Source organism: Poecilia mexicana, unplaced genomic scaffold (genome assembly GCF_051168715.1).
Source record: "Poecilia mexicana isolate PSO_F unplaced genomic scaffold, ASM5116871v1 scaffold_22, whole genome shotgun sequence".
Lineage (NCBI taxonomy): Eukaryota > Metazoa > Chordata > Actinopteri > Cyprinodontiformes > Poeciliidae > Poecilia > Poecilia mexicana.
This window is the reverse complement of record NW_028263391.1, coordinates 115,829-135,043: the sequence shown is the minus strand read 5'-3', so window position 1 is coordinate 135,043 and position 19,215 is coordinate 115,829. Positions and strand designations below refer to the sequence as shown.

Below are 19,215 nucleotides of genomic sequence, written 5' to 3'. Positions count from 1 at the left end.
TTGTTTCTTTTCTTGTAATATTTCTCTTTTCTTTTCAACTTATTTTGTTATCATTCTTGTTCAGCACTTTCTTGCAGTTTTACACCTGTTTTTGTGTAAATAAAAACAGGTGCTATATAAATAAATTTGACATTGACATTGACAAAAAAAAAAAAAGAGATCATGCAAATTCAGTCGGATTTTAAAGACAGTGTGTCAGAGCGTCCAATGAGTGGGGAATGTGGATGTTTATTCTAAATAGTAGAATCATGTGCAGAATATAGATGCTTTCTGTCCATAAGGTGCATTCACAAAGCGGGCAGCTCGACTGAAGGACGACTGTAGTTGAGTCCCACGGCTCCTTCTTTAAGTTCTGCTCAGAGCTCCAGGATGATCAGTGTGGATTAATCTAAATGATAATAAACCTTCATCAACATTTCCCATCAGGTCAGTATAGTCTCTGATCAATCTCTCTCTCTGAATCTTTCCATTGGCGATGTTCTCCATCAGATCCAAAGGGCTCCACAATTACGCGGCTCACCTTTGTGCTGCTACTTATGTACATGTGATTGTCTACACACCTTGATCACCTTAAAAATAATCAAACCTGTTGATTATTTTTAATCAGCAGGTTTGAGTTAATCTGCTGATCCAACCCTGTTTTCTTTTTTAGTGAGAATGAAATTACCCCATAAATGTATTTCATGTGCTTCGGTGCACAGACCGACGTGTTACATCTTTACAAGAGAAAAACTGAGGAAAAGTACAATTTACATCTGAGTGAAGTTTTCACATCCTTTTTTTTTCTTTATTTTGTGTGCGTTTGGTTATTGACTGAGGACAAATGTGACTCAGTTTCATCATTTACGTTTAAACAATAAAATATTAAAACCATGAAAAAAAACATCGGTTTTGATGCTTCTTGGTCTAAATAACTGAATGGAGTCAGATTTCAGTGATATTCTATTTTTTTCTTGACAGAAAACGTTTGCGTGACTGTCGCACATTTTCACTCCAGGAAAAAAGTGTGTTTATATTTAAGTAAAGTTCATTTTTATACATGCTGATTTGTGAGAAAAATATGGCGCCACACAGTTTTTGTGCGTACGCACGCTTTATGCACAAGGCTGCTGGACATTATCTGCATCAGATTCATTTGATCAAACATACATCTCAGATGGATTCTGGAGGCTGTGGGCGCTGAACAGATGCTGCTGTTGTGTGACACCACGCAGTCTTCTCTTAACTCTTAATGTTCATTGTGTTTACAGGTTTATTACTGCTGTATCTCCTGAGGTGAACCAAGGACATATCAGTGGGTCAATTTTAACCAAGACCCTTATTCTGAAAGAATTCTAACACTAATAGTAGCTCCTAGTGATGTGATCTTAGGAAACATTTTAGAATTCTAGAATTCAAAGATTTTTCTTAGAATTTAAGCAGGAAAGATGGGCAACAGACTGACAGAAAGGAGAGAAATTCTCCATAAATGTTCTGCAGAACATTAAAGTTCTGCCAACATCAGGCTCTGCTACATTGTTCTGCTCGGTTTTTGTGTCCTTCCTGATTTTATGTTGGTCATTTTTGCCAGATCAATCACATTTATACAAGCAGGCAATCACAGTGAGTTGCTGACATTCAGTGGTGGGAAGTAACGAAGTACAAGTACTTCGTTACTGTACTTAAGTACAATTTTTGTGTATCTGTACTTTACTTAAGTAGATTTAATAATGAATACTTTCTACTTTTACTCCACTACATTTTACAGTAAGTATCTGTACTTTCTACTTCACTACATTTCTACAAAACCGTCGCGTTACTCGTTACATCCAAGTCGCGTTGCGCTTTTTTTCCATTAAAATGTAATGTTCAGGGTCTTAAGGTGGCGCCGTAAAATCCAAGCGTGACTTAGTGTCTGTTGTCACCCATCGCCTCCACCTTTACTCGCACGTGGAGCTCCAGACATGCGCAGTGGTTTCCTCTGAGCGGGAGAAGATGTTTGTCTAATCGTCAGAAATATAATAGCGCTGCATAAATCACAAGATATGGCGACATGTAAAATCAGCAGCGCTACGCTTTCACAGACGGTGGGGACTTTGTCCAACTTTTAGCGTCACTTGGAGACGTTATGCTAGCAAAGCTAGCTGTATAGAGACACATGTTGCATCTGCGATGAAAGAAAGTTGTCACTCATGCGCTGAATTATTGTGTGGAGGTGTTGACTGAGGTGTCACAAATATGGGACAATGCTGTGACCAAAGTCTGCTTTGATTCAGGAACGATCCGATTCTTCTGGACAGATCTTTACTGATGAAATTTATTTCAGCTCTAAGTATTTAATACTCTAAGTATTTAATACTTAGAGATCAATTTGAGAAGCAATTTTGATGGGTAAAACTTAATTTTTTTGTGTCACGTAGCGCAGGGTGCTTGTCTTGACTACAAAACTGCTACGTGGCTCCTCGGTTGCATGTCCTCTCCCACCCACCTTCTTTCCATCCCCTTTCTGATGGATTTCTTTAAAAATAAATGCCAATAGTGGCAAAAAAAAGTGAAGTTCATTCTATGTTAGGACAGGAGACAAGATGTTTCCATCCCTGAAATTATGATGCATAGAATCACATATCTAAGTCTAAACTATGTTACAGAGAGTAAACACAATAAAAACATGCTTTATCTGTGGCATTGTTCTTTAAAATGGCACATTACTGATGTATTAAAGTTAAATACGACCGGTTCACTTAATGATATTGTATTAGCGATTAGGTAATGCATTCAGCAAGTACTTTTACTTTTAATACTTAAGTATTTTTAAATGCCAGTACTTTTTTACTTTTACTTAAGTACAAATGTTAATGTGGTAGTTTTACTTTTACTTGAGTACATTTTTTGAGTACTTTCTCCACCACTGCTGACATTAGAGTGTCCACATTAATATCAAATAGATGATGTAGTAAAATAACTACAGTCCATTATTTATGTGGTGATTTATCGTGGCTTCAGCATGGTAAGAAGCCATGATAAATCACCAGACTGGGAGCCAGAGCACATCACTCAGCCCCAAACTAAAGTGATATTAGTCAAACTTTATAATAAAGCATAAGATAGTAGGCAACTGGGTTTCCCCCAGAAAACTTGCTAAGCCCAGTGGTTGGGGCACCAAGGCTCTGTATTTTGTATGTTAAGTTGACAGGAAATGTAAAATATTACTGGGAATTATGTTACTGCGATACATTACCAACAGTTCTTAAAACCACAACTATAGAATCTTAAAAACAACAAATCAAAAAATACAAATAAAATAAATATCAAATATTTGCACTTCTGTTAAGTCATCAGTTAGTGGATCTAAAACACAATGAATGTAATGTTGATCACATTTAGAACCGGCCTATAGCACATACACGAATTAAGAGAATATCAATGCATTTAAATTTGATTTAATATTTGCAGCATAAATAAGCATGCTACAAACATGTTTATCTATGTTGCAGCATAGATAACATATCTATGTTAAATTTAAACATTGTTTAAATGTTAAACAATGCTAAATTGTTTAACATTTAAATTTAAGATTTTCAGGAGCTGACAAGTTTGTAAAAATTCAAAGAACAATATTCATAGATTGTTTTGTTACCATAGTTACAGTCTGATGCTGTGAGTTTAATCTTTGAGTTTTAGCTGTTTATAAATTCATCTTAGTAAACTACAATTACATTTGACTGCTCAGCCAATTAAACTTCGCCCCTTCTCCCAGATTTCACTAGATCAGGGGTCGGCAACCCAAAATGTTGAAAGAGCCATGTTGGACCAAAAAAACAAATCTGTCTGGAGCCGCAAAAAATTAAAAGCCTTATAAAAGGCTTATAACGAAGGCAAAACAGGCGTTAAGTGTTTATATTAGCTTATTATCAAAATGACTAAGTGTATATATAATTAGCATTCATGATTAAATGTTTATTTTCCCTGCAGTGCGACCTAGAAGGAATGACGCACCACGTGACTACTCTGTTGTACGATGGTGCTTTAAGTTTACCTTCCATTACAATATGAATGCATTATGTTTTGTTGCATTGATGAAATTAAAAAATGTAATAAAAAAATCCGATTTTTGATGTCATTTTTATTATGAAGATCAACGGGGAAAGGGTCATTTTTCCCTGCTCCCAAATGCAGTTTGCATAGCGATCACTCTTTGTAAATAATCAACCCGAAGTGTGTGATAAAAAAACAAAAACAAAATGGAACGCGCTAACGTGCCCCTTATCTGAGCAACAAGCTCAGTGCAATAAAACGCAACCTGCAATTATAAAAATAAATCAGTAGCATTTTGCAAAGGTAAAGTATATAAAATTAAATTAATACATGATTTCTGTGCAAATGCCAAGCAAGTCAGTGCAATGGTAAAATGTAGCAGCATCCTCTTCTGTTTTGACATGTAACCATCCTTGGACCTGAGCAAAGCACAATAATATTGCTAAGTGTCATTCTAAATATATACTGACAAAAATCACTAATCAATTTATAAAAACAACGACTTTGTTACTAAATATATGTGCCTATGGCACGATTGTGTTTTTACATGTTTAATGTGACTTCTGTTTACGGACATCACTGGACAGCACTGGACATCGGGCATGTAAGATGTAACTTTAATCTTGATGCTGCAGCTAATGTAGCGCCTTCCCTGGAAATGTCTTTTCACATTACTGTATTTTTTGGACTATAAGCCGCTATTTTGTCCCCACGCTTTGAACCATGCGGCTTATAGGCCGGTGCGGCTTACAGTAAGGTGCGCTCTATTGTCCCCAACGTACGGTTTGTTATGACGACTTCTCACTACAGAGCCAACATTCAGGTAATCCTTCACCATTGGATCATTTGCATTCATTAATGCAAATGATTCGGTCCAACAATTGTAGAATCTCTCCTATGCTATTTTTCTCGTTTCCCCTTTGCTATCCATTGTCCACCCCACACCCATCGGTTTGTTTACAGCCACCTGACCCCGCCCAGCTGAAAGAAACGTGTGTCGCAGGCTATAAAGCAAATCTTTGACAGAAATGTTGAAATTTGATATTTATTCTACGCTTTTTATAGCATTGCAAAACATTAAGAATGACTGTCATGTTTGTCCTACAGAAACATATTAAAACAAAAAATATGTTTCCCACCCCCATCTTTTTCCATTTTCAAACATTTTTGAAAAAGCTCTAGAGAGCCACTAGGGCAGTGCTAAAGAGCCGCAGGTTGCTGACCCCTGCACTAAATCCTTGGTGAAATGCTATTAGTGGTGCTGATGTTCTTAGCAGGAATAGGGGCCCCTAAATTAAATTCTGCTCAAGGACTCATTCAACATCGGACTGGCCCTGCATGATGAACTAGACCCACATCACTATACATCTCTGCTGCTGAATGTAGAGGAACAAACAGGAAGATTTAATATATATGGCTTTAGCAGTTCTTCCATTTCGTTTCTATTGAGTTTTTAATAAGCGCAGAGAGACTGTTTTGGTTGCCTGAGCTTTATGAGATGAGTTTTTCACATCTCTGCCTGGCCACACAGCAACTCTACCTGACTTTAAGTAGACAAACCATTTAATATGTATTGTGTTGCCTCAAGAAATAAAATAAAATAAGAACAAACTCTATGGAGTGAAAATAGTCTCAAAATATCTGTGCGTGTGTTATACTCGATTTGTAAACCTTTAAAACAAAATAAACCTTCTCCTATGTCTATAAATGTTGAAAAAGTACACACAAATCACCTGGTACACACACACAAAACTGCATTTACACACAGATCCGGTTACGAATGCGTAAGTATTTTTGAGACTCATTTTATATGGGGTTCCATTTGTGTCAAAAATAAGTAGAAGTCATATGTGTAGATGTGTCGTTGCTATGTGTCGTTGGTCTATGTCGTTGTCAAATTGTTTATTAGATATTACAAAAATGTTGGTCTTTCAATATCAGTGGTTTCAATAAAATTGTTTTCAAAATGTTAAGATTTCTACCTCGTATTGTCTTTAGGCATTAGTCAGGGCAGCTAACGAGGCCAAGGGGTCCTGGCCCAGTGAAGGGGGCGCTAAATTTCTTTTTAAATCTGTGATATACCTTCATTTTAAGAAGAACTTTCACTGTTGGCATGTATTTGAACTTCTCTCTTTTATTTACATTAGCGTACCTCAGTTTTAAACAAATTCTGTAGTTTCCGGCGTACTTCTAAATCTGCTCCTTAGTCACATCTTGTTGGGCCTTCTACTGCCTCTAGTGGCGTGGGGTGGTAACACAACTAATATAATTACATTACTAAATCAAAATGCCACAAAGTATTTATTATTAATTCTGGCATTAGGATAAAAGTTGGGACACTAAACAAATTGTGAATAAAAACTAAATGCATTGATGTGGAGGTGCCAACATCTAATATTTTATTCACAATAGAACACAAATCACAGATTAAAAGTTTAAACTGAGAGAGTGTATCATTTTAAGGGAAAAATATGTTGTTTCAAAATTTCACGACATCAACAAATCCCAAAAAAGTTGGGACACCGCCATTTTTAACACTCTGTGGCATCTCCCCTTCTTCTTACAACACTCAGATGTCTGGGGACAGAGGAGACCAGTTTCTCAAGTTTAGAAATAGGAATGCTCTCCCATTCATGTCTAATACAGGCCTCTAACTGTTCAATCGTCTTGGGCCTTCTTTGTCGCACCTTCCTCTTTATGATGCACCAAATGTTCTCTATAGAACATCCGCGGTGGCTATAGGCTTGAGCGGCGCTTGGCTGCGAGGGCCGCTTGAGGCTCCGCGGAGCTTTAATAATAATTAAAGCTCCGCGGAGCCTCAAGCGGCCCTCGCAGCCAAGCGTCGCTCAGGCCTAGCCACCGCGGATGCACCCTCAGCACCGCCTCCCCTCAGCACCGCCTCCCGCCGGCTACCGCCGACGCTCGCGCGCCGTCCTCCACGCGATCCGCTTGGAAGCCTTCGGCAGCTTTCCCTGGCGACGCACCCAAAATCTGGAGCAGATTGGGCCATGTGGCAAGGAGATACAGCTGTTTGATTAACCTAGGGGGCGCAGTGGAGTCAAATTGCAATTAAACTCTATTGGGCTCCTTAGAGGTTCACAAGTGTCACTCATAAAAAGTCTTGTGCAAATAGGATGATGCGTCTGTGAATAAGAGACGATCGTATGCATATGGCGAGGGACAGCCATTTGGCCACTCCCCCACGGGTCAGTAGGCATTGACAGAGTTCATCTTCATGTCATTTTATGTCAGTCTGCAAAGGATTAAACCCATATGAATTAGAGAGTAAAAGTAAGACATACAGTAGAAAAAACAGGTGACTTCTTGTCGGAAGTGGGCGGGGCTAAGGTGATGTCATCAATCGACCACCTAACTGTGATGAGGGCTGGTCTATAATGAGATATAGAACGTCTGATGCAGCTGTGACCTTGTATGTGCATGTTATGTCACTTTAATGCTTAATGGTGAATAGTCAAAGTTTGGGACTAAGCCACGCCCACATGCTTTAACATACAAAAATTCCTGTGATAGCTTCTGACCTTTAATGTCTCAACTCTCTGCTGACTGAGTTTGAAGTCTGTATCTTGAAAGCTGTAGGAGGAGATAGATCAGATCCGACGTCTATGAAAAACAGTAAATGGCGGATTTTGATCCAAAATGGCCGACTTCCTGTTGGGTTTGCACCATGGCTCCAAGAGAGTTTTTTGTAGGTCCTGACATTATACACAAGTGTACCAAGTTTCATAATTCTAGGTTAAAGAATGGCTTGGGGCTGCTTATTTAAAAGATTCTAGGGGGCGCTGTAGAGAAATTAGGCCACGCCCATCAACGACTTTTATGGATTCCTGTTCGGGGACGAATAAGGATGCATCCTAGTGAGTTTGGTGCAGCTGGGCTGAACGATGTGGAATCTAGAGCCAAACGTATGGCGGCGGCGTTCCCTCTGCTTCGCTGCGCTGCCACGGCCACGCCCTTTACTGAAACCTCTTGGCGCTTTAAAGCAAGTGAGACCAACATGTTATCTGTCATCCAACACAGAATCATCTTGATTAGGTTGAGAGAGCCATAGATGGATCTTTACAAGTCAAAAAAAGTCACTTCCTGTTCTGAGGGGGCGGGGCTTAGATAACGTCAGACTATGATGATATAGGATCGTCAGGCATCCCACCAGGATCAGTCATGTCAAGTTTGGTGCAGCTGGGCTCAAAATTGTGGAATCTGCAGCCAAACGTATGGACACGGCGTTACAGGTCACTTCGCCATGCGGCCACGCCCACCTGCTCCATCAAAACCAAACAGGGTTGGAATCCACGACACACCAACATGTTTTCTGTCTGTGGACACAGTTTCATGTTGATTAGGTCAAAGGGGTCAGATAGCGACAGTTTAGAGTAAAACATGACACTTCCTGTTCTCAGGGGGCGTGGCCTAAGTGATGTCATCATTTTACCATTGGGTATTGTAGGGGACCCGATGATGATCAATCACTGAAAGTTTGGTGCTGCTGTGAGTTTTTTTGTAAAAGTTATAACCGTTTTATTTTTCATGGCGACTAGGTGAACTTTGACCCCAGGTAACTCCGCTTAGAAAAAAAAAAACGCGACTCTGTGATAACTTTGGATCGGCCATGCCTTATGAACGATCTGACCGAGTTTGAAGCCGATCGATCGAAATCCCTAGGACAAGTTCGAAAAAATGCGAACCCTGTGAACGGCCAAAATCGGGTAAAAATCGGAACTTCAATCCAAAATGGCCGTCAATCTGTGATACTTGCACTATGACATTAATTGTAAATTCAGAGTGTCTTGGGGAGCTCTACAAGTGTACCAAATTTCAAGTCTCTACGATAAAGTAAGTGAATAGGAAAGGGTCTTTTGAAGGTTGCTAGGTGGCGCCCTTGAGCCGTTTCTTTTGCGATTTTTGCAACGACCATAAAATACGTAATTTTTCACCGGGCTCTATGCCCCCGCCAAGTTTGGTGAGTTTTTGAATATGATAAAGCCCCCAAAAAGCCCCCTAAAGAGGGTGGCAGAATCGTAATAATAAGAAACAGCGCGATTACAATAGGCCTTTCGCAGCGCTTAGCTGCTCGGGCCTAATAATAATAATAATAATAAACATTTGAAAAACAATAGGCCTTCGCAGCGCTTAGCTGCTCGGGCCTAATAATAATAATAAACATTAGAAAAACAATAGGCCTTCGCAGCGCTTAGCTGCTCGGGCCTAATAAACAGCGCGATTACAATAGGCCTTCGCAGCGCTTAGCTGCTCGGGCCTAATAAATAACAGCGCGATTACAATAGGCCTTCGCAGCGCTTAGCTGCTCGGGCCTAATAATATGTGCAAATTACAAATTGGATTCCAAAAAAGTTGGGACACTAAACAATTTGTGAATAAAAACTGAATGCAATGATGTGGAGATGGCAAATGTCAATATTTTATTCATAATAGAACATAGATGGCAGATCAAAAGTTTAATCTGAGTAAGTGTAACATTTTAAGGGAAAAATATGTTGCTTCAAACTTTCATGACGTGTCTACAAATCCCAAAAAAGTTGGGACAGGTAGCAATAAGTGGCTGGAAAAAGGAAATTGAACATATAACAAACAGCTGGAAGACCAATTAATACTAATTAGGTCAATTGACAACATGATTGGGTATAAAATGAGCTTCTTAGAGTGTCAGTGTCTCTCTGAAGCCAAGATGGTAAGAGGATCACCAATTCCACCATTGTTGTGCAGAAAGATAGTGCAGCAATACCAGACTGGTGTTACCCAGCGTAAAATGACAAAGACTTTTAAGTTATCATCAACCGTGCATAACATCATCAAAAGATTCAGAGAATCTGGAACAATCGCTGTGCGTAAGGGCCAAGGCCGTAAAACTCTACTGGATGCTCATGATCTCCGGGCCCTTAAACGTCACTGCACCTCAAACAGGAATGCCAAGGAAATGACAGCATGGGCTCAGGAATACTTCCAGAAAGCATTGTCAGTGAACACAATCCACGGTGCCATCCGCTGCTGCCTGCTGAAATTCTACAGTGCAAAGAGGAAGCCATTTCTAAGCAAGCTCCACAAGCTCAGCCATTTGCACTGGGCCAGGAGTCATTTAAAATGGAGCGAGGCAAAATGGAAGACTGTTCTGTGGTCAGATGAGTCATGATTTGAAGTTTTTTATGGAAGACTGGGACATCTCACCTGGACCAGAGAGGACAAGGATAACCCAAGTTGTTATCAACGCTCCGTTCAGAAGCCTGCATCACTGATGGTTTGGGGTTGCATGAGAGCTGGTGGCCTGGGCAGCTTGCATGTCTGGAAAGGCCCCATTAAAGCAGAGAACTATGTTCAGGTTCTAGTACAACATATGCTCCCATCTAGACGTCATCTATTTCAGGGAAGACCCTGCATTTTTCACAAAGATAATGCCAGACCACATTCTGTAGCAATCACAACATCATGGCTACGTAGAAGAAGGATCCGGGTACTGAAATGGCCAGCCTGCAGTCCAGATCTTTCATCTATAGAGAACATTTGGTGCATCATAAAGAGGAAGGTGCGACAAAGAAGGCCCAAGACGATTGAACAGTTAGAGGCCTGTATTAGACATGAATGGGAGAGCATTCCTATTTCTAAACTTGAGAAACTGGTCTCCTCTGTCCCCAGACATCTGAGTGTTGTAAGAAGAAGGGGAGATGCCACAGAGTGTTAAAAATGGCGGTGTCCCAACTTTTTTGGGATTTGTTGATGTCGTGAAATTTTGAAACAACATATTTTTCCCTTAAAATGATACACTCTCTCAGTTTAAACTTTTAATCTGTGATTTGTGTTCTATTGTGAATAAAATATTAGATGTTGGCACCTCCACATCAATGCATTTAGTTTTTATTCACAATTTGTTTAGTGTCCCAACTTTTATCCTAATGCCAGAATTAATAATAAATACTTTGTGGCATTTTGATTTAGTAATGTAATTATATTAGTTGTGTTACCACCCCACGCCACTAGAGGCAGTAGAAGGCCCAACAAGATGTGACTAAGGAGCAGATTTAGAAGTACGCCGGAAACTACAGAATTTGTTTAAAACTGAGGTACGCTAATGTAAATAAAAGAGAGAAGTTCAAATACATGCCAACAGTGAAAGTTCTTCTTAAAATGAAGGTATATCACAGATTTAAAAAGAAATTTAGCGCCCCCTTCACTGGGCCAGGACCCCTTGGCCTCGTTAGCTGCCCTGACTAATGCCTAAAGACAATACGAGGTAGAAATCTTAACATTTTGAAAACAATTTTATTGAAACCACTGATATTGAAAGACCAACATTTTTGTAATATCTAATAAACAATTTGATCATACATGACCTACTTCAAGACTTTTTAATGGTGAAGAGAACAGGCAATAGCAACACGGACCAACGACAAGGACCAACGATATTAACCAACAGCATGGACCAACGACGTTCATCACATATGCAGCGAACGCATATGCAACAGACATATGCAACATCTACATATGCAGCAAACACATATGCAGCGAACGCATATGCAACATTGACATATGCAACATCTACATATGCATCATCTACATGCAACATAGACCAACGACATAGACCAACGACACATAGCAACGACACATCTACACATATGACTTCTACTTATTTTGGCCACAAATAGAACCCCTTAATTTCACGCTTCCCAGATTTGTGTGTAGATGATGCATTTACATGCTAGTAAAAGCTGGGACAACTGAGTTTTGCTCTGAGTCTAGTGATTTTATCCTCTGAACGTTTCTCAGTATACTTGTGCCGAAGTGGCAAATACGTTAGTTGGGTGGAAAACGGTATATCTCAGCACTTCCTTATAATATCCTAAAGTTATTTATAGACATATTGTGCATTTTTGAGCAGTACTGGAGACTAGGTGGTCTGAAAAAGGACCACTGGGTGGCGGAATGGTTCACTGGCCGGAAAAATAGCCAGGCAAACCCAGAAGCGAGACGGAGCGTCCCGGTGGTCTGTCCTCTGAAGTAAGTCGAAGCTAAACCTGCTGGCTTTGCTCTCCGATTATAATGAGACATGGAGTAATTATAACTGATTTCAGGTTACGTTTGATATGTCTGGTATTTTGATACTCTGCGCTCCTCATGTTTCTGTTAGCGGGAGCTAATGCTATGCTACTTTAGCTCTTCGCAGCTAAGCGTGGATTTTTACTGTCACACTCAATACAGTTTCATAGTCTATCTTCTTAACTTTAACCAGGTTGATCTAGTTTTATGATGCCGAAGTCGACAAGCATCTTCAGGAGATTATGGCAGTTATGGATGTTGGTCATTATCACTGAAACCGTATTTTGTTGCTTCAGCAGTAATGAAGGTAAACCTGCTCCTGCAGGAACATCGTCTGCTGCTAGACTTTATTCAGCAGAACAAAATGAAAGGTACTTCATTTATGTTGACTTTTCAACATATTTAAGGATTTCATCTAATGTTCACACATAGGCCTGTCACAATAATCAATAAATCAATTAATTGGATGATAAATTAAAACAAACTCAATCATTCCCATTGGCATGATTTATTGTTTCTCTTTTTTTTCTCTCTTTCTACCAAAAACTGGATAATAAAATTCTTCAGTTTGGTACTTTGGTCTCGATTAGACCTTATTTTGAAAAGCAATTTGTTTGAAAAGACTTTCAAAATTCATTAGTTTTATTTATTCTGGATATTAAAAATGTCTTCCAGTTCCAGTGTTAAATGTTCATTAGAATTTAAAGTTTAATGACCTTTGAAAATGTGTTCTTGCATTATTATTTCGTCATTACCATTATATCATTTAAAAAATGGTCTCAAAAGAACTATATTATCGTTTGTTGAGAACTTTGGAACAATTTATCATACAGTAAAATCTTTCATGGTGACAGACCTATTCACACATCCTCCAGAATCTTCAGATTAAACTGTTTGTGTCTGGATCTCTGAAATCCACAGAGACCCCATTTCATCGGCCCTTAAGCAAATATATACCTCATCTGGAAACCAGGACAAACCTGCTGTTCCTGTTCGTCTTCATTTCAAGTTGATTAATGTAGATGGTAAAATATATTCAGATGGTTTCGATTTTCACAAGCACTACATTTCTTTCTCAATTGATATTTTGACACAATTAATAGCTAATAAACACATACTTAAGAAAATAAATATTTTATGCATTTATTTAAAGCAGTGGTCCCCAACCTTTTTATTTACCACGGACCGTTCAAGACTTAGAAAATTTTGCTGCGTCCCGGGGGTGGGGGGTCGTGAACCGTCAGATAAGGCTTCTGCATGTTGGTGTTCCCGCTAAATCCTGAATATGCCCAATTTGGGTTGTCTTGGCCTTTTTATCGCAGCCAGTGGGGGTTTCCCTGACTGGGAACGAGAATACAACCTGCTGAATGTAACAGGTAGCCAATCAGCGTGGTGACGTAAGAACAGCGGGCAATCCCAAACAGCTGACATATCGCGCAACTGAGAGTCCGGTGGATATCAGAGATGATAGTGGAAATGTTTATTATATGTAAAGGTCATTATTATATATGTTTGTTTATTCAGTTAAAAATGTTAACTATGAAAAAACATAGTCGCCTCCAAATCATAGTGCAGCAAATAGAGCGGCTGCTACTGCTGTCTTTTATCCACCGCCTTTTCTTTTTGTTTCTTTTATCTCTTAAAATGTCTCCACAAACTATCACTATTGCTTCTACATCGTCATCCGTGTTTGGTCATTCTAAATTCCCGTGTGGTATGTTGGGGGTTTTGTGGATTTTCTTCTGGAATCGCGATGTTCTTGACTGGAATCGGTTCGTGTTGCTCCTGCCTTGGACACACGAACCGATCGAACCTGTTGTACTTTTATCAGCTCTGTGATCACAGAGGTTTGGAGAATCAGCCGACAATTCTTAAATCTTACCTTCTAAACCAGACTTAAGACTCACAAGCTCTACTCATCTCCTCTTGACCACTGCCAAAACGCTCTGACTCTGGTCGCTATGGTAACGTTTACATATCCCTTCAAAATAAGATACAGATGCGCCACAAAAACAAACATTTTACTTTCGTGAAAATTTTATCTCACGATAATGACTAACGGGAGCCCTGAGCTTGTTTCTCTGCAACGAGACGGTCCCATCTGGGAGTGATGAGAGACAATGACACCCGAGGTGTTGCTTATATCCACAGCCTGCTTGGTCTCTATGTAGCGAAGCAGCTTGAAGCTTCATTGCAGCCGGTCGCCGCATGTTACGCAGACCGGCTTGTAATGTTTGACTCACCTACCGGTCCGGGATAAATCCATCCTCCTGTCTCTTCTCTGGGCCTTTTCCCCTTTGAAAGAAGCTTTCCAAAGACATTTGATCCGTTTCTTACTCATTTTGCTGCTTGTGGGCTCAGTATTGGCACGCAAGTAACAGAGAATCCGGTTAAAGGATTTTCAAAATAAAAGATCATCCAGACTCAAATAATACATAAAACGGAAATATTTAATTATTTCTTGCGCGGCCCAGTACCAATTGGTCCACGGACCGGGGGTTGGGGACCTCTGATTTAAAGCACCACTGCAAAAATAGCCTTTACAGCAAAACATTTAATGTAAAACATTTGATCAACATAAAAAGAAAAAAATTCTACATACATTGTGATGATTCAAGTAATTTTCAGGTTCAGTAATGTTCTGTCACAGTCAGGTTTGTCGGTGCATCAGCTGTTCAGTAAAATCAACATAACACTAACTGTTTATTTGTACTTTTTTCTGCATCTTCAGACAATCTGCAGCAGCTGAGATTCTAGGAGGTTCAACACCAAAACCTGAAACTTCAAACTGAGCCGTCAATTGAACCAAGACGCCTTTCAAACTACAGTACACTAACCTGCTCTGTTGGTAGATGTTATGGTGTCTCCTCAATCTGTGCAGGCTGGCCTTTGTCTTAATTGAATACACAGCTTCAAATAAGAAGTGTTTTCTTTTGTTAATTGATTATAGTAAATATTTGAACATTGTTATAGAAATTTTATGTAGGAATGAGAATCTTTCAATAAGTAGAGAAAGATTAATCTTTATCTTTACATTTCTTTATTTGAAGGCAAAAGCATTCGAAGACCCTTGTCACTGAGCGCAGTCAGGAGAAGAGCCCTGAACAACACACTTCACACCGTTATATAGTCACAGCAAGACAAAGTCTCATCTTATCTCTACTACCAGATGGACCACAGAGACAATCCTGACCCCCACCTCATGAACTGTCCTTCACCTCTTGGAGGGGATGATTTTATGGCAGGAAAGAGAACTGATAAGGATTTCAGGAGAAACTTCTAATTCGTCTTTGTCAGTCATGGGTTCAGGTCAAATAAGGGTACAAACTACATTCCACAAGTCCTTTAAGACAATCACCAGATCAAGCATTTTACCCAAGATGTCTTCAGATCTCTTCTGCTATAACAACTGTGGAAACATCTAAACATTACCTGGAAACTTCTTTATTGGAAAAACACATCTTAAAGAAATACAAAAAAAAAACACAGCAGATATATTCAGTAAATAAATGGTAAAAAGTATCATCAGTTCCATCAAAAATGAAATTAGACTAAAAACGTAATTTTCTATCACAACATCCATGTAAGTTTTAAGACATTTCATTGTTAACTTTAAGTAGCTGTGAAACCACCCATGTTAATCTGAACCTATTCTGTTAAAGATTCAAATGTTTTGTTGCATTCTTAAATATTCCATTTGTTATTTGTGTGCAGTGAAACGAACATTAAAGTTAATTCAGGAAACACTTTCGTCATCTTCTTTCTACTGTATAAATCAAATGATGCCTCTATTAAAATTATATATTTGTGACATAAAAATTTTTTTCTGTCATAAAGCAGTGGTCAAACTATGGCTAAATGTTTGTAATTTACTTTCAACAAATGTAAACCAAAAAGATTTTAAAGTAAAGACACTATGAATACTCATCATCTACCTCAACATAGGTAAAGTTTCCACTGTATGCAAGTGAATGTGATTACAATTGAGTGAAAATTGTACAGCAGGGCTTTAACTCCAGTTCATAAGGGTCGGTGTCCTCCAACCTTTAGATGTCTCTTTTTTAACGCACCTCAGTCAAATCATGAGGTCAGAGGTCATTAGCACGACTCTGGAGAACTTGACTATCCTAAGCAACCATTTAATTCAAGTGTGTTGGACCAGGACGTATCTAAATGTTGCAGGACACCAGACATTGATGCCCGGATCTGAGGATCTTGTATCCTCAGATCCGGGCAATACACTGTATTATATCAGTGTGTTCCTGCAGCAGCTCCATCGGATCAGAAGGTAGATGAGATCTGAAAGATCCTGATCGTCCAGAAAGTGAAATAACACCAGAACCCGATCCATCAGTCATCCTGTGTAGCGATAAATATAAAATATTATTTATACACATAGAAATTCAATAAATTAGAATCAAAAGGCAGTTTATTTCACTTAATTATATTCATTTAGTGAATAAAGTAAAAGGCAAATCAGAATATCTCACAAACTACAAATGTCAGTCAGCAACATAACTTACAAATGTGATTGGAACCTTTTGGGCAAAACAGATACTGTAAGAATCACCCAGCGATCATTTTTATGGATTAAAGATTCAAACTATGTTGAGTGTGGCAGTAAAAATCCACATTTAGCTGTTGTAAAGAGAGGAAAAATTCTTGAACTTTAAAAGCCTTTTGACTCGTTAAATCCTCTCTTATGCCCGGGTTCAGAAAAATGCTGTGCGCAAAGACTGAGATCACGCAGAGATAACAGCGTCACAATAATCAGCATTTATTCAAGACAGATGCATACTATCACCAGACAAACACATCACATAACATCAGAAACCTCAGAGCACAAACAACACATGAATTTACCTGAGAGAGAAAAAGACAAAAGCTGGAAACGACAAACAAAAAGCAAAGACGTCTTTGGAGAAGTTGCAAGCGCAAAATCTAATGTGTTACTTCTGTGTAGAAAGTTTTATAGTAAAAGGCGTATTCCTATCTTTAATTTATTCAAATAAGGCGTATCTTTGCTCATCCAATCCAGGAGCTATCTCTGACCCTCTATCTGAAGCCTAAAACCCCTGCCGTGTTTACGGCCTTTCACAGATGAGTGTGAAAAGCTACAACTTCCACTGTATTGTTCTCCCACAGACAAAAGGCAGTTTAAGCGATCCTAGCAAACCATCTGCAGTAACTACAGTTAAATTAAAGGTCAAAGAGCCAGAATACATTACTAATTTCAAAACCACAATTAGGGCATTTGAGTCAAGACATGTTAAGTTTTAAAACTAGCTTATTTTAAATTTATTTTCTCAACACTGCGAAGAGCTAAAGTAGCATAGCTGACATAAACATTAGCTCCCGCTAACAGAAACATATGAGGAGGGCAGAGTATCAAAATACCAGACATATCAAACGTAATCTGAAATCAGTTATAATTACTCCATGTCTCATTATAATCGGAGAGCAAAGCCTGCAGGTTTAGCTTCTACTTACTTCAGAGGACAGACCACCGGGACGCTCCGTCTTGCTTCTGGGTTTGCCTGGCTATTTTTCCGGTCAGCGAACCATTCCGCCACCCAGTGGTCCTTTTTCAGACCACCTAGTCGCCAGTACTGCGCAAGAATGCACAATATGTCTATAAATAATTTTAGGATATTATAAGGAAGTGCTGAGATATACAGTTTTCCACCGAATTAACGTATTTGCCACTTCGGTACAAGCACAATGAGAAACGTCAGAGGATAAAAACACTAGACTTAGAGCAAAACTCAGATATCCAGCTTTTACTATCATGTACTAGCATCATCTACACACAAATCTGGGAGCTTCCCTGAAGCGTGAAATGAGTCTCAAAAATAGTTGTGCAGTCATAACCGGATCTGTGTGTAAATGCAGTTTTGTGTGTGTGTGTGTGTACCAGGTGATTTGTGTGTACTTTTTCAACATTTATAGGCGTAGGAGAAGGTTTCTTTCATGTGATTGACAGACAGCAGGGAAACAGGGGTAATGTGACCAGGGAGGTTTCATTAAATGTTTGGTTCTTTCCAGAGATAGTGAGTGGTATTTGACACATAAAAGGCAAGGTGAGAGTGAGGGAGAGGGAGGGGAAGGAATTAGTAATGATTAAATGGCTTTCTGACGCTTCCATAATTGAAAGTCCATTGTTTGTAATCTTCCTCTTTATTTACTGAAAAGAGAGCTGACATAGGCATAGGTGTTTCTGGGGAGGAAGGGTCTGATGGTGAAGGGTTGGAACTGGACATTGTTCCAAATCACTGAATGGTTATATTAGGCCTCAAAAAAACTTTTAAAAAGGCACTTCTTTGCCTTTTCTGCTTTTTCTATTTACATCTTTTGTTGAAAATTGCTTTTTTAAAAAAATGTTTTATCTCCTAATATATTTGTTAAATGTCAACAAACTAACTGGAGAGAGTAAAAATCAACCAAAGCAAGTTGAGGTTTCATACTGATTTGATATTGGCTGGGGTCTCATTCTCTGCACATTCTTTTCCAAGTATGTGTGTGTTATGTGTGTTGTGTGCTGGCAGCTGGATTGACGTCATATCCAATGGAAACAGAGCAGAATCAGGCTCTTCATCACTAGTCATTGCAACCATTGATTCCAGTCTGATCCCTGATGAGAATGGTCTATTATTAACCCTTTGCCATCTTTATCTGTACAGCAAATAGTTCATTTTCTGTGAAGTTGAGTGAAAGCAGACTTCTATGGTAGCTTGAGTTTTCCTCAAACCTCTGAGCAGCACTGTAGTTATTTAATTTAAATGTCTTCTCTTGCCTGTTATTTAACCAGATGAACAGGATAATTAATTTTTCTGAGTTTAGACAAAGCCTCTATAGCAGTGTTTCTCAATCTTTTTTGGGCCACCGCCCCCCACCAAAGAATTTGTAGGTTACTTTACACTGACTATTATTTTATTATTAATGTTACTATCACTATTGTAGATGTTTTGATTTTTATGCTTGTTTCTGTATTTATCATCAAAAATAATTTCCCAGATAACAATAAAGCCATGGGAATAGAAATTATTTTCACAGGTGTCTACAAAAAATGCAATGAACATTCAACTCAAAATCTGTAGGCCTAACAGCAGCCAGAGTGGAAAATATTCTTGTTTTGTG

At 39.0% G+C, this 19,215-nt stretch overlaps 1 protein-coding gene across 6 annotated transcripts in view; it reads left to right on the top strand.

Annotated features, from left to right (window-relative positions):
• arhgap5 (Rho GTPase activating protein 5) overlaps positions 1-19,215 on the top strand; it is a 104,809-nt gene that overhangs the window by 36,254 nt on the left and 49,340 nt on the right. Inside the window, exons 4-5 of one of the 6 annotated variants that reach the window (XR_015761924.1) lie at positions 14,810-14,905; positions 15,129-16,930. The exons of 3 other annotated variants lie outside the window; for them this stretch is intronic. Coding sequence is in view for 1 of the 3 variants with exons in the window: in XM_088002427.1 (XP_087858553.1) it covers positions 14,810-14,835 (26 nt within the window). In the remaining 2 variants the exon portion in view is untranslated. Of the gene's footprint in view, positions 1-14,809; positions 16,931-19,215 lie in introns of those variants that run through there. 2 more of the 6 variants (XR_015761923.1, XM_088002427.1) reach the window with 2 other exon arrangements.